Here is a 23,399-nt window from a genome sequence, read left to right on the forward strand (position 1 = left end):
CAATTTAACGGCAATGCTACCAAATACTAACTGAAATAAAGCTGAAATAAATCATTCTCTCTATTATTCTCTCTATTATTCTGACATTTCACATTCTTCAAACAAAGTGGTGATCCTAATTTACCTAAAACAGGGAATCTTTTCTTGGATTAAAATTCAGGAATTGTGAAAAACTGAATTCAAATGTATTTGGCTAAGGTGTATGTAAACTTCCAACTTCAACTGTTTATACAGCGGGTACCAGTACTGAGTCAATGTGCGGGGTTACAAGTTAGCCGCGGTAATTTGTACATGTAGGTATGGGTAAAGTGTATTAACAAAGGGGGGGGGGAGTCAATGCAAATAGCCTGGGTGACCATTTGATACATTTTTCAGCAGTTTTATGGCTTGGGGGTAGAAGCTGTTAGGGAGCCTTTTGGATCTAGACTTGGCGCTCCAGTGCCGCACTTGCCGTGCGGTAGCAGAGAGAACTGTCTTTGAGTTTGGAGACTGGAGTCTTTGAGATTTTTTGGGGTCTTCCTCTGACACTGCCTAGAATATGGGTCATGGATGTCAGGAAGCCTGGCCCCAGTGATGTACTGGGAAGAATGCACTACCCCTGTAGCGCACCAAGACCCATGCCAAATCATTTCAGTCTCCTGAGGGGGAAAAGGCTTTGTCATGCCCTCTTCACAACTTTCTTGGTGTGTTTGGACCATTATAGTTTGCTGGTGATGTGGACACCAAGGAACTTGAAACTCTCGACCCGCTCCACTGCAGCCCCGTCGATAGGAATTGGGGAGTGTTAGGCCCTCCTTTTCCTGTAGTCCACAATCATCCTCTTTGTCTTGCTCACGTTGAGGGAGAGGTTGTTGTTCTGGCACCACACTGCCAGGTCTCTGACATCCACCCTACAGGCTATCTCATCGTTGTCAGTCAGCAAACTTAACCGATGGTGTTGGAGTCGTGCTTGGCCACACAGTTGTGGGTGAACATGAAATACAGGGGGTACAGAAGGGGACTAAGCATGCACTTTGATTAAGCACCTTTGGCAACAATTGCAACCTCAAGTCTTCTTGGGTATGATGCAACAAGCTTGGCACACCTGTATTTGGGGAGTTTTTCCCATTCCCAGATTCTCTCAAGCTCTGTCAGGTTGCATGGGGGGCATCACTGCACATCTATTTCCAGGTCTCTCCAGAGATGATTCAAATCAAATCAAATGTATTTATATAGCCCTTCGTACATCAGCTGATATCTCAAAGTGCTGTACAGAAACCCAGCCTAAAACCCCAAACAGCAAGCAATGCAGGTGTAGAAGCACCTGATTGATCGGGTTCAAGTCCAGTCTCTGGCTGGGCCACTCAAGGACATTCAGAGACTTGTCCCAAAGTCACTCCTGCATTGTCTTGGCTGTGTGCTTAGGGTCGTTGTCCAGTTGGAAGGTGAACCTTCGCTACAGTCTCATGTCGTGAGCACTCTGGAGCAGGTTTTCATCAAGAATCTGTCTGTACTTTGCTCCGTTCATCTTTCCCTCGATCCTGACTAGTCTCCCAGTACCCGCCACTGAAAAACATCCCCACAGCATTATGCTGCCACCACCATGCTTCACCATAGGGATGGTGCCAGGTTTCCTCCAGACGTGAAGCTTGGCATTCAGGTCAGACTAGAGAATCTTGTTTCTCATGGTCTGAGAGTCCTTTAGGTGCCTTTTGGCCAACTCCAAGTGGGCTGTCATGTGCGTTTTACTGACTATACCATAAAGGCCTGATTGATGGAGTGCTGCAGAAATGGTTGGTTCTTCAGGAAGGTTCTCCCATCTCCACAGAGGAGCTCTGGAGTTCTGTCAGAGTGACCATCGGGTTCTTGGTCAACTTCCTGACCAAGGCCCTTCTCCCCCAATTGCTCAGTTTGGCCGGGCGGCCAGCTCGAGCAATTGTCTTGGTGGTTCCAAACTTCTTCCATTTAAGAATTATGGAGGCCACTATGTTCTTGGGGCCTCCTTCCCCAGATCTGTGCCTCGACACAATCCTGTCTAGGAGTTTCATGGACAATTCCTTGAACTTTTTGCTTTGACATGCACTGTCAACTATGGGACCATATACAGACAGGTGTGTGCCTTTCCAAACCATGTCCAATCAATTGAATTTACCACAGGTGGACTCCAATTAAGTTGCAGAAACATATCAAGGATCAATGTAAAAGGGATGCACCTTAGCTCAATTTAGAGTCTCAAAGTAAAGGGTCTGAATAATTATGTAAATAAGGTATTCCTGTGGGTTTTTCTCTCGCTTTGTCGTTACTGGGTATTGTGTGTAGATTGATGAATAAAATGTTGTATTTCATTCATTTTAGAATAAGGCTGTAACGTAACAAAATGTAGAAAAGGTGTCTAATACTCTCCAAATGCCCTGTATACAAGATCAGTATTTTTAAATCTACCAAATGATGCTGAAAATTAGAGAATATGTGTGCTTTCACATGGTTTTCTTTTATTGATCCCTAATATTCTGAACCATTTTTCTCCATATATTCTATTGGGTCTGTCGAAATTTTTTGAAATAAAAGTACACCAAATTTTTATTTCCTGAAAAACCCTGCTGAGTGAAAACCACACATGCAGTGCCCGTTACGTACCTGCATAAGGTACAGTAAGCGCATAGGAAAGGCGACGTTCCTTATATCTGTATCTGTCCCAATGTGAATTGCCATGTGATTTTCTTGCCATGTAATTGAATGTGGAAACATATCTAGTGATACATATCCATATACCACAATACACCCTGATTTACCTGGGAGCTCTTAATTTGGTTTTGGCCATATATGAAGTAATTTCCTCCCCAGCTGTGTCTCCGTTGGTGTTAGCATGCTTTGCCTCTGTCTGCTGGACGACTTGGGATGTGTAGGAGACCTTCACATCTTTTCTCTTCTCCTTCAACTGGAACTGGGAAGAACATTAAACATTTACATGGTTGACTACTTTAAGGACAGCCATTTTTTAATAATCATATTCTAATTTGTAAATGTTCTTAATTAATCACATATTAGCATATAATTACAAATAATGCACAAGAATACCATCTCCTTAGCATCTGGTCTTTGGTCCTCCTCTCTCTTCTTGAGCACCCTCATCTTCTCCTGCCTCTGTTTCGCTCCCTCCTCTTCTCTCTCCCTCTCCTTTTGCACCCTCTCTTCTCTCACCACCTCCTCTCGCTCCCTCCTTTTCCTCTCACTTTCCATTCTTACCAACTTCTTCTCTTCCTCATCCTCCGCTTCTGCCTTGTGTTGTCTCTGCAGACGAGAGGTGGATGTGGTGGGAGTGGCTGAGGCAGAGAGGCTATGTGGTGTGGGGGCCTTTGCGGCACCGTTCAGGGGCCTCTGGTCCTGCTCCTCTGGAGCCTGACTGAGCTCCTCCATGCGCTGGGCCTGCTGCCGGCGTCTCTCCAACCGCTGGGTCCAGTCACTGAAGCCCTCGTCCTCCTCCATAGAAGGAGAGCTGCTGCTAGGCTTCAGATCACTCTCATACCTGGGACACAAAGAGGAGAGATAAAACGATCTTAGTGCCACAAAGTTTTTGAGAACTCAACCAAGAATAGCTAATGATGTTCATCTGAATGGTGACCTAACCTTTTATAAGTCCGTTGGTAGGCAATGGACGAAAAAAGGATGTTAGTGCTACGAATGTTTTGGGAAACTCACCTCTGGTCTGAGAGGGAAGTAGATTTAGCTCGATACAGTTTATAACATGAAAGGCCTCTGAAGGGCGGCAGGTAGCCTAGTGGTTAGAGCGTTGGTCTAATAACCAGAAAGGTTGCAAGATTGAATCCCTGAGCTGACAAGGTAAAAATCTGTCATTCTGCCCCTGAACAAGGCAGTTAACCCACTGTTCCTAGGCTGTCATTGAAAAAATGAATTTGTTCTTAACTGACTTGCCTAGTAAAATAAATATATATATATATATATATATATATATATAGGTGCAAGGATTGCCTAACTGACCCTGAAAACATTGTAATCATTTACAACCCTCGACAATGTCAGGAAGCCCTTAAAGAATGTGTCAAGGAAGAACAAATCTGGATAAAACTAACCATTATGGCCATAATGTTCAATTTCCTTTGAATAAGTGCATGTAAATCCAATCATTAAGGTAATAGGACTACTTATTACGATCCTTTTAAAGCTAAACCGAGTCAGATGGTGGAGAGAGGACTACAGCTTTGTAATATGACCCCCAGTGAGATGTTTTGGTTGGCGTGAAACATCCCAAAGTGCCAAATGTGTTCTGTAGTATGTGGCAAACATGGCTTCTACAGTAAAGGCTCAACATGTCAACTACAGTGTCAGTGAGAGCGTCCGTGGCCCACACACAGCTTACAAAGCTGTCTCCCAGCGGCCTAGCGAGTGCTGGGGATGGATAGCAGGATGAGAGGTGTAAATGCGGACTGGAGCTGCTGAGCCCATCAATTAACACCAACAGGACCAGATCAAACACACAATGCAGGAAAACAGCTGGAACAGCCCTCTGTAGACTCTGGTGTTATTCCTCCTCTACAGCCGGTGCCACAGGCTAATATGTGGTGTGGTGTGTTTTTATTTCCACCCACACCTCATCACTCCTATCCCAAGCCAAGTGTGTGTGTGTGTGGTGAATCCCCCCACCACACACACACACACTCACACATGGGTTGGGAGAGGAGTGATGACAATAACTGAGATTGCTACAGCTGAACACTGAATCAGCCCTGGGTTATTTTAGTACAGAGGCTAATCTGAATGGTGATACCAGGGGATAGAGAGTCAAACAGACAAGGGGCCTATGAGGACAACAAGCCCTGCGGGGACCCAGAGACAACACAGCTGGACAAATGAACTGGCACCTGGGAGTCGAGAGCCGCTACCTTCCGCCAACCGACATTAAATGAAGTGATTTCTGTAATGAGCGCTTAAGAGCCAGTGTAAACAAGGGTTTAGACTAACTGCAGGGAGAGAGGCGGAGCCCAATGTGAAGGCCATGGTAGGCAATCATGTGGGGGCCATGGTGGATAGGCAGTGGGTGGGGAGCCTAAATGGTGATAAAAGTGGATAAGGCTGTGAATTTTACCGTCATCTCCTCTTTGACAACCAATTGACAGGGCAAGAACGCTATGCAATCAGTATAAATGTACATATCAGCATTTTATTTTGTGAGCTAGTCATTTGTTTCAAAGTATTGAAATGGTGGAAAAGCTCAAAAATCCAGATGTCCTACATTTTTGAAGATCCATTTTTTTCAAGTACACAAGGCAGCACTGTCCTCGTGTTCCCCCAGGTTGCTCAATATTGACATGGCTGTGGTCCAGACGCAACAGAAGATATGTTAACTACCCTTTCATCACCACACAGCCATTTTGTCCTCACCATAACACCTGCTGAATAAACACTGGGTTTTTCTTATGTTAGTTACAAAAAGACAGCAGTCACCTCACGATATCTACCTCTAGAGTCTAGACTAACAATGTGTTGATTTTTTTTCTTATAACGTTACTGCAGTCACGGCACGATACTTGCCTCTAGACCAATACTGTGTTGCTTTTCATACAACACGACCACAAGACATTTAGTAGTTATATTTAATTGTGTAAACTTCACAGGGGCCTCCCCGGGTTAGTCCATAACATCTGCATCTGGCTGAACGACTCCATGAACCTTCTATCAATTACCAGAAAGAGTGATTAACAGATTAGCTGCGCACCTCTTTCTCCCTCTCCCTCTCCCTACTTCTTTATTCTCTCTATCCCCCATTCATTAAAACAGCCCTGTAATAAAAGTATGTTTCATCTTCACAGGAGCTGGCTGAATGGAATGCTCCCATCAGGCATTCCAATGTTGATTAAACAGGTTAGCTACTAAAGTAAATTGATGGTTCCAGATGGCAGGTTATATATATTATCAGAAATAATGGGCAGTAATTGTGGTGGTGTGATTTGTCAGGTGTTTAGTCATGTAGATGTTGTTTAGATGTTATGAAGTGGTACGTTCTGGCACCAAAGACACTGCCCTATAAAAGCTACAGGCACCGGTTGGAGAGGAATGTTTATGCAATGGCTCTGACATGTCATGATACTCTGAAAACAACGAGAAAGGAAGCAGGTCTGAATCTGGGCTGGTAATTACGTTGTTGAGAGAGCAGCACGTGAGTGTCAACGACACAAAGATTGAATAACAGCAAACCCCAAACGAATCTTGACAGTTGTCTTGAAGTTTGATCTCTCTGAACTATTATGACCCTTGGGGACAAAGAGGACATTTACATGCTACCCAGACCGCACGCGTAGTGTGCGCGAGCATTGCAAAATAAATGCACACATACATGTTATTTAATCATTGCACCCACACTGCTCTCGCGCGTCTGTGTAGCCAGGCGCTAAAATAGAACTTAGCTCTATTTGTGACGTTCGACAAGTCCTGCCTCTCCCATCTCCTCATTGGTTCAGTTAAGAAAAAAATCGTATTTGCCATGACGGCCTAGGAACAGTGGTTTAACTGCCTTGTTCAGAGGCAGAACGAAAATATTTTTACCTTGTCAGCTCAGGAATTTGATCCAGCAACCTTTCGGTTACTGGTCCAATGCTCAAAACAATAGGCTACCTGCCGCCCCGAATATACCCACGTGTCATCTCCTCATTGGTTTTTAGGAGCATATACCCACGTGGGTGATTGAAAGATGAACTGCGGTACACACTCCAGTCTAGTACGTTGAGGTAATGCACCTTAAATTTGGTTGCCAACCACCATATAAAGACCAAAGAAGAAGAAGAAGCCTGAAGGAGGAGAGATTACTAGAAAACAAACCTTTACCCTTTTATCTGTGGATTAATTGTCGTAGTAGAGGACCTTTTTCATTTCAAGTAAAATAACATACCAATGTTTATATCACAGGACAAATTAGCTAGCAACAACAAGCAAACTAGCTAAATTGCCATAAATGTTTAATGCTTTTTGACCTGTCCCCAAATTAATATAGTTGGTTCAGAGTTTTTTATATTTCAACCTACGTGTCCTGATTGCGTCTGGTGTGGGGGGACAAATCAACATGCGCGTGATGGCGTGTGTGCGGTCCGGTTAAGGTTACTTGTGTAACCCTGGTTCTCTGATATTATGAGTGAGATACTGTATCTCACATTGGGATTCGCCAGAATCTCTAACTAGCTCCAAGAACCAATAATACACGTCTGTTGGAGACAGGCAGATCAGGTGGTGAATGAGGGAGCCCCTCCCCTCATACTAAAGAGCCACTCTCCCACACTGTGTTCCTTCCCAAGCATGCAAAACTTCTTCACACTCTTGCAAGTAGGAGAATATGGTGAAATATCTCACTCATATATCAAAGAACCAGGGTTACGCAAGTAACTTTACGTTCTCTTTCAAATATTTGTTTCAATACCTCACAGTGGGATATGGCCAACTCCTGTATAGCACATACTCTACGAATCCAGGCAGTCTCACAAAATAAACCCTCAGAGGCCCCGACACTGAGGGCAGTATGTGCCAATGAAGGTGCAGTTATGTCTAGTCGGTAGAACCTCATAAAAGTATAAGTGGATGCCAAACAAGCCACATCACAAACCTCCTTTAAGGAGATGCCCTTGAACAATGCCCAAGAGATAGCCATACCTCTGTTGGAGTGAGCCCTCAGGCCCTCCTGTAGCTGCTATTATTGGCCAATATAATAGTTTCCACAATCCAATGTGACAACCGTTGACGAGAGAGGGGCCTCCCCTTGCAGGGAGTTGCCCAAAACACAAGGGTTGGTCGCTCTTGGCATTGCTCTTGTCCTATCCAAGCAAATGCGCAGTGCGCGTACTGGACACAAACGGAGGAGCCGCTCCTCTTCTGTAGAAGGGAAAGGCAGCAGGTGGAAAGCCACAAGCTAGAAAGTGAGGCAATTGTAATTGTAGCTGACCTTAGGTAAAAAGACGAAGTTGGGCAACAAGGTTAAATCCCAGGGCAAACTGCAGTCAAGAATGTTGAACTGTTTTCCCACCTTGTCCTTGTTTAAGCCTATATGACAGGCCGAGATAGTGGCTGGAAAGACAGCCTTCCCCCAGTTTCAAAGGTCCTGCAGGAAGCCTAAAACCTCAGTTAGAGAGCACAGGGAAAGGAGGAACCTAGTCAGTTGTACATCTGAATGCATTCAACAGAAATGTGTCTTCCGCATTTAACCCAAACCCTCTGAATCAGAGAACTGTGGGGGGCTGCTTAATCGACATTAGCAACTAACTGCCTTGCTCAGAACGACAGATTTTTACCTTGTCAGCTCAGGGATTCGATCCAGCATCCTTTCAGTTACTGGCCCAAAGCTCCTACCCACCAGGTTAGGAACGATCTGTTTTTGGTCACACCATTTGTTTCCATACAGTGAGGGAACAGAAGGAGCCCTAACACTCTGGATAGTCTCAATGACTCCGGGAGGCAAGCCTGTCACATCCAGATTGAACCTCTCATGGGCCAAGCCCAGAGGGATATGGCATCTGGTTAAGGGGGAAAACTCTCTCTGATCGCTTGGGTCAGCAGATCCCTGCATAACGGGAGTTGCCAAGGCTTATCATACAACAGAAGAATGATCTCCACTATCCAGAGCTTGCCTTGCCATCGAGGGGCTACCAAGATGAGAGATAAGCCTTCTACCTTCACAGTACATCATAATCCAGGACCTCTATACCAGAGGAATAGAGGAAATAGTGTCAGAGGAAAGCCCTAACAATTGTCAAAACTCCAGCCACCCTATATATCATAGACGGTTCTCTCTGCTACTACACGGCAAGGGGTACCGATGCACCAAGTCCGAAACCAACAAGACACTGAATAGCTTCTACCCCCAAGCCATGAGAATACTAAGTACCAAATAGCTACCCGGACTATCTGCATTGACCCTTTTAACACTAACTATTTTGACTCCTCACATAGGGTGCTGCAACTGTTTATTATCTATGCCGTTGCCTAGTCACTTTACACCTATCTATATGTACACATCTTCCTCAATTACCTCATACACCTACACATTGACTTGTACCCGTACCCCATATATACAGCCAAATTATCGTTATTCATTGTCTATTTATTTGATTTTGATTTGAGGCCCAGCTCTTCCATGTCCTTGACATTATTGGCCAATCATTATCTATCTGCACTGACTCTTATCTTGCACTGAGCCAACGCACACTCACTAGACTATATACACACCATATACACACTCACTAGACTATATATACACACCATATACACACTCACTAGACTATATATACACACCATATACACACTAACTCACATACCCTGCATTGTCACTCCCGCACAAAACCCACACACATTCACGTACACTACATATGCACACACACACACATTACACACACACATGCACACTCACACACACACACTTTTACACTCATCATTTGCTGCTGCTTCTCATGTAGCTACTCATAACTCATGTTATTTTTTATCCTGATGCCTAGTTACTTTACCCTACCTTCATGAACGTATCTACCTCAAACAGTTCATACCTCTGGTACGGATACTCCCTGTATATAGCTCCATTCTTGTGTATTTCGTTTTATTCCACGTGCTACTATGTTATTTGTTTTATTTTTAATCTCTGCATCGTTGGGAAGGATTCGTAAGAACGCATTTCATGGCAAAGTCTACACCAGTTGTATTCGGCGCATGTGACATTTGATTTGATTTATTTGGTTGGAGTAAATGTCATTCCTGTTCATCATGTTAAGCTTAAATACTACAAATTCAATTTTGACGTATTTTTTGCCCCACATTTCTAGTGACATTTATTTGAATACATATATAATGATGCACAATTTCACCTAGTATAGAAAATGTGCTCTCTCGTCAGGACAATGTTGTTCAGAGATGCTAGCCAACAACACAGCTAACACGATCACTTCAAACTGAAGCAGGAAAGAGTTCCAACTCTATTTTTTTTAACCTGTTTTCTATTGATAGTTCTTTGTATATATCCATAGAAATGATTCTGATTCATAATTTCAACTGGCTGAGACATTTACTTTCATGGGTGGTTAAAAATAACGATTTGAAGTCCTCACCCCTACCTAACTGCGACTCCAGTTTTCTGATCTGGCCCTGCACCCAGTATCAATAACCCAGGCAGTTTTTTAAATAAAACAACCCAACTAAGTGATGCAACGCCTGCAACCCAGCAGTTGGGTCAAGCATTTTTTAGAGTGCAGACATTCAATGAGCGAATATCTGTTATCCGCCACCGTTGCCACGCTAAGGGCGAAGAGGGACTAGAGGTAGCGGCATGTGCCCTTTCATCCTCTTCCTCATCTGCTGCCTGGAGGTCATGCCCCATCCCCTTCCCTTTCCCTCTCATCTTGGGCCAAGCGTTCAACTACCCTCCAGAAAAGTAACTAGTGTTCGCCACTTGTGATAGAAGCCTAGCTAATCTTTTAACAACGTGAGTGTAGCTAGTGTTTGCATCATGGGCTAGTAGCCTAGCTAGTTAACACAAAGTTAGCCAAAGGAAGCTAGCACTATGTTGATTTTGAGACAAACAAATGCATTGCTTTCGACCTATAAGCAGTAAAGCTAGGGAGGTAGATCTAATCAACGTGGCACGGTAGTGGGTTGAGCTAAATGAGAGAGCTCACTAGTAATTTTTCCCTTCCATGTAGAAAAGCTAGTCGGTAGGATAGCCAAGTCTTCGCAGCTAGTGTGATGCTAGCTATCACAGGACAAAAAGGAAGAAGAATAGACCTAATTCCAGGGGTGTAAAGTGCTTAAGTAATAATTCTTTAAAGCACGACCTAAGTCGTTTTTTGGTTTTCTGTACTTTACTATTTATATGTTTGACAACTTTTACTCCACTATATTCCTGAAGAAATTAGCAGGACAGGAAAATTGTCCAATGCATAAACTTATCAAGAGAACATCTCTGGTCATCCCTACTGTCTCTGATCTGGAGGACTCACTAAACAGAGAACATCTCTGGTCATCCCTACTGCCTCTGATCTGGTGGACTCACTAAACAGAGAACATCTCTGGTCATCCCTACTGCCTCTGATCTGGTGGACTCACTAAACACATATGCTTTGTTTGTAAATTATGTCTGAGTGTTAGAGTGTTCCCCTGGCTATCTGTAAATTTAAAAAAAACATGAAAATCTTGCTGTCTGGTTTGCTTAAGGAATTTTAAATGATTTATACTTTAACCTTTGATAATTAAGTATATTTTAGCAATAACATTTACTTTGGATACTTAAGTATTTTTAAAACCAAATAACTTTAGGCTTTTACTCAAGTAGTGTTTTACTGGGTGACTTTAACTTCTACTTGAGTCATTTTATATTAAGATATCTTTTTTTTACTCAAGTATGACAATTGGGTACTTTTCCCACCATGGGCTAATTCTTACGGAAGCCAAAGCGTTCCTTTCGGTAAAGTCACCCACCACAAAAGACGGAAAAACCTGCGTTCGGCGGCTTAACCTCAACGGCAAACCTGTTAACAGTTAAACAGGAAAACAGATCAAGTAATGTTGAGGAGAGCTAGAGTAGAACTCTTCTGTGAGGAAGAAAGGTGAGAATGATCAGAGGGCGGGAGAGTGGCTCTTTAGTAAGAGGGGTGGGGCTCCCTCATTCGCCACTCAACCTGTTTGTCTCTGACATAAGTGTTTGATTGGTTCTTCGAGCTACTTAGAGATTCTTGTGAATGCCAGAGTAAAATATCAAAATGAATAACTGAAAGAGAACAGTGAGTGCTAGAAAATTTTGACATTTTCGAATGTCTGTTTTATGATCAAGCAACAATTACCCGTCAAGTCATTCACTCAATCAAATCAAATCAAATTGTATCCCACATGCGAATACAACAGGTGTAGTAGACCTTACAGTGAAATGCTTACTTACAAGCTCTTAACCAACAATGCTTTAAGAAGTTAAGAAGAAAAACGTTTTAAGTAAAAAAATAGATGAAAAAATATATATATTATAGAAACAAAAAGTTACAAATAATTAAACAGCAGCTGTAAAATAACAATAGCAATAGCGAGGCTATATACAGGGGGTACCAGCACAGAGTCAATGTGTGGGGGCACCGGTTAGTCGAGGTAATTGAGGTAATATGTTAACATAGGTAGAGTTAAAGTAACCCGGTATAGAAAGGTTTAGAAACTTGGAACCATTGACATGATCAGCTGTTTTACTCTCTCTTCTCCCCACTTGAAGAAGGTGTTGGAGAGACAGTCTGTAATTACATCTGTGAGATTAAAAGTAGCAGTTATGATAAGGGCCATGACATAGTAGTCATTTTTCAAGACACTTTGTAGTTAACATTCTTCTGAGATGCTGTAATGGGAAGGCAGCTGTGTGTTCTTCTTCACTCGGAAAGATTGAAGGAATGAGTGCGGAAGAGAGAGAGAGAAAAAAAGAGAGAATGAACAAGTAGGGGAGAGAGAGAGAGTTAGAGAGAGGGAGGAAGAGTGACTGGGGTAGAGAGAGGAGAGAGAGAGAGGGATTAAGAGGAGATGTGGAGATTAATGGCTTTTCCCAAAGGAAATATTTATTTGTTGTAACCACGCATCCTCAGGATTGTGGAGCAGATCCATAAACAACTGAATGTATGGCAAGCAGGGGGAACTAACCGTCCCAGTAGCACTCCCATGATATGATAGACTGAGGCATCCACAGCTGGGAAGTCTGACAAACACCCCTTAATATAAATCATTGCATCAGTACAATCCAAAACATAAGGTAATAGAGACACTGTGGTTTAGATTTGAGAGATGGGACATGACTGAGCGGGGGAATGAGTAATGTTTGGGACAGGAAATGAGTAATCTCAAATGACTGATCTACTATAGGTTCAATAACTCCATTATCAACTTGGATGAGTCAAAGTAAAGTACACTCTTAGAAAAAAAGAGTTCCAAAAGAGTTCCTCGGCTGTCGCTATAGGAGAACCCTTTTTGGCTCCAGGTTCTTGTAGAACCCTCTGTGGAAAGGGTTCTACATGGAACACAAAAGGGTTCTACCTGGAACCAAAAGCGTTCTACCTGGAATCAAATAGAGTTCTTCAAAGGGTTCTTTTATGGGTACTGCCAAGGAACCCTTTAAGGTTCTAGAGAGCACCTTTTTTTCCTAAGACTGTATTTGGGTACTTACAGGCCTTCCTCAGCCAGGACCACATTGTCTAGTGAAAGGCCTCCAGGGTCCGAGGTGCTGCTGCTGCCCATACTGCGGAAGGACTCCCGGGCCCTCCGCCGATGCTCTCGCTCCACCTCCTCTGCATCCTCAACGCTCCTTTGGGTGGTGATTCTGTGGAGAGCCGGAGAGATGCATTGTTTAAAGCTATAGTCTGAGATTTGAAAAACAATGGGTCCTTGCCACTTGTTTCGGTATACTTCTGAGATATGGGACTAGGGAACAAATGTAATAAATAATGGAAATGACCATTGAACAGCTTTCAAAATCACAGACTGTAGCTTTAGAACCTAAATAAGGAACTGTTTTTAGCCCCGTCTGTCTTTGAGCGTTATATTTATAGCTGACATGGATTCTCTGAGTCATCATCCTGGGCTCGGCCTGGGCTCTCCAAAGAAGATGTTTTTAAAACAATGCCTAAGCCCTCCGCTAAGCCCAGAGTTCAGCTCGCCACAGATGAGATTCTCTCACCCACTACAGCATCCCAGCACCAGTAAACACACACACATGTGGCTGTCCTTTTGTTTACATTTTATCACAACAGTCTATTCCCCTTTCTCCACGGCAGAACAAACCAAACTCCCCATGGGACGCAAAATGGGTTTAAAGTTCACTCTCGCTGATTTAGACATTGCCTGGAAGTGCATGCCATCTATTTTTCTGTGATTATGATGAGCAGATACTACAGCACGTATGGACGTGTCTGTTGTGCTGTATGTCTCTGTTGTGTAGCGAAGGGACCATGGTATTAGCCTCAGGGTCAATACACACACACACAAACACACACACACACACGCATGCACACAAAACACACACACACAAACATACATTTGTATTTGCCTGAGGGTGAATGCAGGAGGACTGGTGGTTAATAGGTTCCATCTGTGTGTCAGGGTGTCAGATGACAGCACGCACAACAATTTGGCTTCTGGATCAATTAAGGCAGGCTCAGGTCACTAATAGGGCCCTAATGTGTCCCAGACCCCAGGTCCTGTGTGTGTGTGTGTGTGTGTGTGTGTGTGTGTGTGTGTGTGTGTGTGTGTGTGTGTGTGTGTGTGTGTGTGTGTGTGTGTTGTTACCACCACCTGAGACCATCAACCCATCTGTTTCAGTGACTCTCCATTTTACAACACCCCCTATAAAGAGCCATGTAGGTCGGATGGTCTGTAAAATCAGCCCCCCCACCACCCATTAGTAATTTTCAGTTACAAGCAATAGCATCAGATTCGTTCCCTCATTCCCCTCTCCTCCCTTTGCCTTCAGGCACTTTCTTTCTTTCCTGTTTTCCATTCGCGTAGCAGTTATGGTCAGCGTGAATAGGTAGGAGAGAGAGAGGCCAGGGGAGAATGACATGACCAAGTGCCCAAAACCACTGAGTTGTGAATCAGGAAGATATTTCAAGATTTCACAGAGGCGATTTCATAGTATAGCACATTTGACACATCAGTTATGAGGTAAAATATAATTTGTGTGAGTTTGTCTACAATTATTTTTGAACACAACCATTGTGGAGACAAGGACGCAAGCACAGCCAGTTGGTATGGTAGTAGTGGAGGTTTCAGGACCAAGGCTCTCTGACTTAACTTTTATAACCTCTTATTATTTTTCCTTTAATCAGCATTATGGGATTATCTCATTCTTGGCACAAGTCAAACGTCTGACTCAGATGATGATGTAATTAATCTTTTGGTGTCTGGATTATAGATGGCCTTTCTGTCTTTGTCATTCTCTGACAAAGAAAGAATCTGTTCTCGTTTAAACCTAATCTAAGTCACTCCATCTTTTAGATCTGTAACCGATCTGCAATAGCTTTATTTCCATCAACTCAGTAGTGAGAAAAGACACTCCAAAGAATATGGTTTACCGAATCTGGTTTACATTGGGGCTTATGTTGCCTTTCCTGACAATTGTATCAATGTCTAAGCTCAACTTCCTCTGAATAACGTTCAAAAGCAACAGCCGCAGGGCCAAGGAGACAGACTCCGACAGTGAGACTGTTGAGGGAATGTTTTTGGGGCGGTTTTTGCCCCTTTGTAAATTCACACCAGAGCAAGCCTGAGCATGCCACTCCTGTCGCCACACAAAACTGAAGACAAACAGGCAAATGCCTCTCCAGAGCAGATGGGTGGGTCAGTGTGTCACAGGTGAGTGTGATTAGCAGAGTTCCTGGAGTGGGAACGGTTTCAGTATGATATGTTAGATTAATGAATAAAGAGACACAAATGTCATGTTCAAAAGCCATGTTCAAGTATTGTACAAGTCCCTACATGCAGGGTCTGGATAACAGAACAGCTAGCTGATTACCTATCAACTATATCCCTTAAGTTAGGGCTAGGGCAGAATACTGCCCCCTTTGGATGAATTGTGTGCCCATAGTAAACTGACATAAAATCTGTCCAAAATTGCTAATATATGCATATAATAATTATTATTGAATAGAAAACACTCTAAAGCTTCTAAAACCGTTCAAATTATGTCTCTATGTAAAGCAGAACTCACAGGGCAGCCATTCTTCCAAACTCTTTCTGTCAGCAGAAAAGTTGGGCCAACTTTGACGTCATCGCCCCCACCCTTCCCAACCAGATCCAGGAACAGTTTCTATGTGTTCCCTTAACATCATCATTTTCAATAGAAAGTGCAAACGTAACAACACAACATTATGTTCTTAACCTCTCTAGGGTAGGGGGCAGCATTCGACATTTTGGATGAAAAGCATGCCCAAATTAAACGGCCTGCTACTTGGGCCCAGAAGATATGATATGCATATAACTGGTAGATTTGCATAGAAAACACTCTAAAGTTTCCAAAACTGTTAAAATTGTGTCTGTGAGTATACAGAACTGATATAGAAGACCTGAGAAAAATCCATTCAGGAAGTAGTTTTCTTTTTGGTTTTGTAGTTTTCTATTCAATGCCATTACAGTATCCATTTACAGTTCCTATGCCTTCCACTAGATGTCAACAGTCTTTAGAAATCGTTTCAGGCTTGTATTCTTATAAATGAGGGAGTAAGACCAGTCTGAACGAGTGGACCCTAACGTGACGCAGTGTTTTTTCAGGCGCATGTGCATTGCTTGATTACCTTTTATATTGACGGCGTTATTGTCAGGTTGAAATATTATAGATCATTTAGGCTAAAAAACAACCTGAGGATTGAATATAAACATCGTTTGACATGTTTCTATGAACTATACTGATACAATTTGGATTTTTTTTGTCTGATTGTTTTGACTGAGTTTGAGCCTGTACTGAAGAAAACGCGCTAACAAAACAGAGATTTTTGGATATAAAGAGACTTCATCGAACAAAAGGAACATTTATTGAGTAAATGAATGTCTTCTGATTGCCACCATATGAAGATGATCAAAGGTAAGGGATTAATTGTATCTCTATTTTATCTCTATTTCTGAGTTTTGTAACGCTTCTGCTTGGCTGGTTACTGTTTGAAATAATTTGTCAACTGGGCTATGTTCTGGGCAAGCTATGTTCTGGGCTAGGTTTGCGTTTGCCGAAAAGCATTTTATAATTATGACACTGTGGTTGGTTTAACAATAAGTTCATCTTTAAACGAACATAGGTTAATCTTTAAAATATATACTCGATAATATATCAACCGGGACTGTAGCTTTTTCAATAGGAGTGGGAGACACAATGGCTGCCCCACTCTGTTGGGCAAGCAAAACTCTGCGAACACCCAGCTATCCACTGACACAATGTGATCCATTTACAGTTCCTATGCCTTCCACTAGATGTCAACAATGTGATCTTTCTCCCTCATATTTCATATAAATAATCAAATAAAAGCCTGAAAATAAAACTGTTGACACCTTGAGGAAAATGAATCTGGTTGATATCCCTTTAAATGGAGGCAAGGCATCCAATGGTACAGAGAGCTTTCAGGAAAAACAGCACTTCCTTGTTGGATTTTCCTCAGGTTTTCGCCTGCAATATCAGTTCTGTTATACACCCAGACAAGATTTTGACAGTTTTGGAAACTTTAGAGTGTTTTCTATCCTAATCGGACAATTATATGCATATTCTAGTTTCTGGGCCTGAGAAATAGGCAGTTTCAATTGGGTACGTTTTTTAGCCAAAACCGAAAATCCTGCCCCCTACACTCAAGAAGATATCCTAGCTTGGATATGCATATAGCTTCTGGACCTGAGTAACAGGCCGTTTACTTTGGGCATGCTTTTCATCCGGATGTCAAAATACTGCCCCCTACCCTAGAGAAGTTAATCTCCTGCACCGCAGCCTCGTGTTTGGATAGCAGTCGTCATAGAGGCTCACAGACTGCTGACAGGGTTGGCATGAACTTTGAGAGATAGTTTGTAAAGCTGATAAGATGCTGCTCTCCTTTTGCATCAGTCGGGTTTGGCATAACGAGGATCACTCTTACTTTCTCTTTGTCCGGCTGCAGGCCTTTGGCTGAGAGGATGTGGCAATAGAAGTGTCTTTCACTTTGAATTATAGTTTCTAGAAGGCCAAGGCGCACCTTAACTGGTCAGTGTCACGGATCCCCCCCCCCCCCCGGTACTGATCCTCATTCTGTTCACCAGATCCGGAGGTCTACGTCACTGGCTTTCTAGGGTTTTTCGCCTTGCGAAAGTATTCGGCCCCCCTTGAACTTTGCGACCTTTTGCCACATTTCAGGCTTCAAACAAAGATATAAAACTCAATTTTTTTGTGAAGAATCAACAACAAGTGGGACACAATCATGAAGTGGAATGACATTTATTGGATATTTCAAACTTTTTTAACAAATCAAAAACTGAAAAATTGGGCATGCAAAATTATTCAGCCCCCTTAAGTTAATACTTTGTAGCGCCACCTTTTGCTGCGATTACAGCTGTAAGTTGCTTGGGGTATGTCTCTATCAGTTTTGCACATCGAGAGACTGAAATTTTTTGCAAAACAGCTCGAGCTCAGTGAGGTTGGATGGAGAGCATTTGTGAACAGCAGTTTTCAGTTCTTTCCACAGATTCTCGATTGGATTCAGGTCTGGACTTTGACTTGGCCATTCTAACACCTGGATATGTTTATTTTTGAACCATTCCATTGTAGATTTTGCTTTATGTTTTGGATCATTGTCTTGTTGGAAGACAAATCTCCATCCCAGTCTCAGGTCTTTTGTAGACTCCATCAGGTTTTCTTCCAGAATGGTCCTGTATTTGGCTCCATCCATCTTCCCATCAATTTTAACCATCTTCCCTGTCCCTGCTGAAGAAAAGCAGGCCCAAACCATGATGCTGCCACCACCATGTTTGACAGTGGGGATGGTGTGTTCAGGGTGATGAGCTGTGTTGCTTTTACGCCAAACATAACGTTTTGCATTGTGGCCAAAAAGTTCAATTTTGGTTTCATCTGACCATAGCACCTTCTTCCACATGTTTGGTGTGTCTCCCAGGTGGCTTGTGGCAAACTTTAAACGACACTTTTTATGGATATCTTTAAGAAATGGCTTTCTTCTTGCCACTCTTCCATAAAGGCCAGATTTGTGCAATATAGACTGATTGTTGTCCTATGGACAGAGTCTCCCACCTCAGCTGTAGATCTCTGCAGTTAATCCAGAGTGATCATGGGCCTCTTGGCTGCATCTCTGATCAGTCTTCTCCTTGTATGAGCTGAAAGTTTAGAGGGACGGCCAGGTCTTGGTAGATTTGCAGTGTTCTGATACTCCTTCCATTTCAACATTATCGCTTGCACAGTGCTCCTTGGGATGTTTAAAGCTTGGGAAATCTTTTTGTATCCAAATCCGGCATTAAACTTCTTCACAACAGTATCTCAGACCTGCCTGGTGTGTTCCTTGTTCTTCATAATGCTCTCTGCGCTTTTAACGGACCTCTGAGACTATCACAGTGCAGGTACATTTATACGGAGACTTGATTACACACAGGTGGATTGTATTTATCATCATTAGTCATTTAGGTCAACATTGGATAATTCAGAGATCCTCACTGAACTTCTGGAGAGAGTTTGCTGCACTGAAAGACACATTTTTGATTTGTTAAAAAAGTTTTAAATATCCAATAAATGTCGTTCCACTTCATGATTGTGTCCCACTTGTTGTTGATTCTTCACAAAAAAATACAGTTTTATATCTTTATGTTTGAAGCCTGAAATGTGGCAAAAGGTCGCAAAGTTCAAGGGGGACGAATACTTTCGCAAGGCACTGTATATGTTCCCTCTCTTCCCTCTGTCTTTGTCGGTTATTGTTCCCATGTCCATTGTTGGTGTGAGTACCTATGAGTTGGTGAAGCTGTTATGCTGCATGCTTTATATATTTTGTAGTACGGTTATCGTCCCGTATCGTTCAACAAGGTTTACCCTCGCTCTTTTGTTTGGGTACAGCCCAGTGTTTTGTATACGTGTTTGTGTTGGGTATATTAAAAACTTCTATTGTGTATTCCTGCGCCTGTCTCCAAATCCTTTACACCAGCGTGACAGTCGGCAGTGCTCCATCAGTGCTAGAAGCTTCACAACTTCGTTGCATTCTGCTTGTTCGTTGTGCCACTGTAGCCTACAATCAGGATATCATCAGCAACTGGTAAAATGGCTTTGAGCCAGTAACTTGTGCTGCTTGCGTTGCTATACCTCAGGCACCACGGAGACAACAAACAGGAGCTTGAGTCAGCGTTTCCGACTCCAAGGGGTCGAGAAGGTATTCATCCAACTTGCATTGCAGGAATGCATTTCGGTGTGTCCAGTTTGATGTCAAGTCATCTGTTATGTTAACTATCCAGAAAGGAGTGCAATAGGGCTCTGTTCTTGGACGAATGTTGTTAATTATTTATTTTTTAAATCGTTTTTAACTAGGCAAGTCAGTTAAGAACAAATTCTTATTTACAATGACGGCCTGCCAGGGAACAGTGGGTTAACTGCCTTGTTAGATGTAGAACAACACATTTTTATCTTGTCAGCTCAGGAATTTGATCCAGGAAACTTTTGCTTACTGGCTCAACACTCTAACCACTAGGCTACCTGCCACCCCTATATCTATATTAATATTGTTGATAGAATTGTGTCAAATGCTAATTTTAAGCTAATGACACAGTTGTTGTGCTTCATTACTGAATGAGGCCTTTGAAGAACTGCAGTCTGCCTTTGGTATTGTCCAGACTCAACTCTGTCAGATGAAAATGCTTTAAATTAGTTTGAAGCTAGGTTAAACACTATGGTGGAAAATTAAGTGGTGGCCTGTGAATGTTTGGACCCCTAGTTGCGCCACACTTTCCCAAACCATCTTGCTGTTCAGTAAATTGATGTTTTATAAACTGTATTGCTATGTTTTTTATGTTGTAAATGTGTATGCAACATTTGTGGTCAGGTCTCTCTTGTAAAATAGATTGTTAATCTCAATGAGACTAACCTTGGAAAATAAAGGTAAAACATTTGTTTTTTAGGTTTTGGAGATTGATTGTTTACTGCCACGGCGATGGAATAGGAGATCTCTTTGCCTTCAGTCAACGAGGTAAGTGGTGATGCTAGCTAGCCGGCTAACAACAAGGTGATCACTATGCTGTAGTGTATTTAGCATTAGACAACAGTGTTTCTTTGACTATGGAATGTAACTAAGCCTATACTGTACTTAGCTACAAAAATAACAAGTGCATGGCTTTCGAGCCACTTCTGATCCCGTGTTTTAGTATGATATGTTAGAAGAATTCATTAAAACGGCATGAATGTCAAGTTCAATAGTCATGTTCAAGTATTGTACAAGTCCCTACATGCGGGGTCTGGATAACAGAGCAGCTAGTTGATTACCTATTAACTAGACCCCGTAACCGGAACTGCCAGAGAGCTTTAACTCCTCCTGGAGCATAGGCCACCAACAACCTTAATCCACAGAGATGAAGGCCACTCCTGGGTTTCAGACTGGAGGTTCAGAGATGGGTAAGTTTGGCAATCTAAAACTAACCTAACAGCAGCCAGGGGATCACAAGCAATTACAATGTTTCATGATAATGTATTTGGTTGGCAAAGTACAGGCCGAAACATTGGCAGCCTGAGTCTTTTTCCCTCTGGAAGTTAAGGACATGATCTACCCCAACAATAAAGCTTTCAGGTGCACTGAGGGTGTTGGAATGATGATGTGGCAAAAAATGTGAACCCCTCTGGTAATTCATTCCCTAATTTCTGACTCCCATGTTAGGTTTGACACCTGGCTGTTAAAGAACCAGACTGGCCACCCAGATACCACAGAGATCAGAAGAGGACAGGAACATATATTCCTGCTGTTGTGTAGAATTTGTACATAAACACACCGCTTGCTTGACCATTGTAAGTAGTAAAGTAATACTTGACTACAGATGCAAAGTAGGTAACAAAGTAAGCATTTCACAAACAAAGTCGTTATTAGCGTAAATTAGAAAGGTTAATAGCACATGTTTAACGAAATAAGTTATGTTGTTTACTTGCTGTATTATTACATTATTACATTATTATACATCCCCTGATAAAAGACAGACAGACACTGAGGGGGGGGGGGGGGGGGGTGCTGGGAAACCTTTCCATGATGATCTCATGGTTGTCATGAAACAAGTTAGATCAGTTACTTTGTGGAGGACATTACATCAGCTAGTCACAATACCATGTTGTTGACGATACTGAAGAGATTCATTTTCCAAGAAGTGGTTGAGCAAGTTACGAAATGAGAGGAGCTCAGCTAATTTACTACATCTGGGAACCCAGATGACTCGGTGGTGCGCAACGCAAAATAGGCAAGCAGGTCCGAGCACCGCAAATCCATTAGGGGTGCAAAAAGACAATACAGACTCAAACTTGAATTGATGTTCGACAACTCAGACTCACGTTACATGTGGCAAGGTCAACAGACTATCATAGACTACAAAGGAAAATCCAGCTGTGAGGTGCCCACCGAAGCCTCCTTCCCAGACGAGCTTAACACATTCTACGCTAGCTTCGAGGCAGAAAATACCAATCCATCCAGGGAGACTCTCGCTGCACTGGACAACCAGCTGCTTTCACTCTCCAAGGCTGATGTGAGGAAAACTCTCAAAAGCCGCTGGCCCAGTTGGCATCCCTGGTTGTGTCCTCAGAGTGTGTGCTGACTAGCTGGCGGGCGTCTTCTTTGCAGTCATCTTCTTGAACATATTCAACCTGTCCCTGTCCCAGGCTGTAGTCCCCACCTGCTTTAAGGAGACCGCCATAATCCCGGTGTCTAAGAAAAACAAGGTTACATGCCCAAATGACTAGAGCCCCGTCGCGCTCACCTCATTCATCATGAAGTGCTTTGAGAGGCTGGTCATGGCCCACATTGATGCCAGGATGCCAGCCACACTAGACCCACTCCAATCCTACCTCTCCAGTAAATACACGGAATATGCCATTTCCATCGCTATTCACACGGCTTTTAACACATCTGGACAAGAGGAAAACCTATGTGAGAATGCTGTTCATTGACTGCTGTTCAGCATTCAACACTTTTGTTCCCTCCAAGCTTGACACCAAGCTCAGAGCCCTGGGTCTGGACACCACCCTCTGCAATTGGACCCTAGACTCCCTGACGGGCAGACCATAGGCCTTGAGAAATGGCAACAACACCTCCTCCACACTGACGACTAACATCAGAGCCCCCCAGGGGTATGTCCTCAGTCCTCTGCTGTACTCCCTGTTCACCCATGTCTGCGTGCCTTTGCATGACCACAACTCCATCATCAAGTTTTCTGATGACACCACGGTTGTAGGCATGATAACCAAACGACGAGTCAGCCTACAGGGAGGAGGTAAGTTTACTGGCATTGTGGTGTCAGGACAACAAACTCTTCTTCAACGTCATCAAAACAAAGCAGTTGATTGTTGACTTCAGGAAGCAGAGGAGGGAACATGCCCCAATCCATATCAATGGGACTGTAGTAGAGAGAGTCACAAGTTTCAAGTTCCTTGGCATCCACATCACCAAGGACTTGTCATGAGCCAACAACACCACCACTCTTGTCAAGAGGGTGCAACAGTGTCTCTACTTTCTAAGGCGGCTGAAGAAATTCGGCATGCCACCCCGGGGCAGCATAAACAAGGACCCCACACACCCCAGCCACAAGCTGTTCTCTCCCTTATCGTCGGACAAACGGTGACGGAGCATGAGGTCTCATACCAAGATGCTCAGAGACAGTTCCTATCTACAAGCCATAAGACTACTGAACACTTGAACTGGACTGACCACCTGCTCTGATACTCCTCACCTTAGCAG

The 23,399-nt window shown here is 43.0% G+C and overlaps 1 protein-coding gene across 3 annotated transcripts in view; it reads right to left on the reverse strand.

Annotated features, from left to right (window-relative positions):
• Positions 1-23,399, reverse strand: part of LOC109867390 (non-muscle caldesmon) — a 67,784-nt gene that overhangs the window by 36,472 nt on the left and 7,913 nt on the right. For 2 of the 3 annotated variants that reach the window (XM_031801261.1, XM_020456536.2), the window contains exons 2-4: positions 13,151-13,303; positions 3,058-3,505; positions 2,772-2,923 (exon numbers count right to left, since the gene is read on the reverse strand). In XM_031801261.1, coding sequence (XP_031657121.1) covers positions 2,772-2,923; positions 3,058-3,505; positions 13,151-13,303 — 753 coding nt within the window. The remainder of the gene's footprint in view (positions 1-2,771; positions 2,924-3,057; positions 3,506-13,150; positions 13,304-23,399) is intronic. The other variant, XM_031801262.1, reaches the window with a different exon arrangement.

The sequence above is a fragment of the Oncorhynchus kisutch genome, linkage group LG22 (genome assembly GCF_002021735.2).
Source record: "Oncorhynchus kisutch isolate 150728-3 linkage group LG22, Okis_V2, whole genome shotgun sequence".
NCBI classification, from domain to species: Eukaryota; Metazoa; Chordata; class Actinopteri; order Salmoniformes; family Salmonidae; genus Oncorhynchus; species Oncorhynchus kisutch.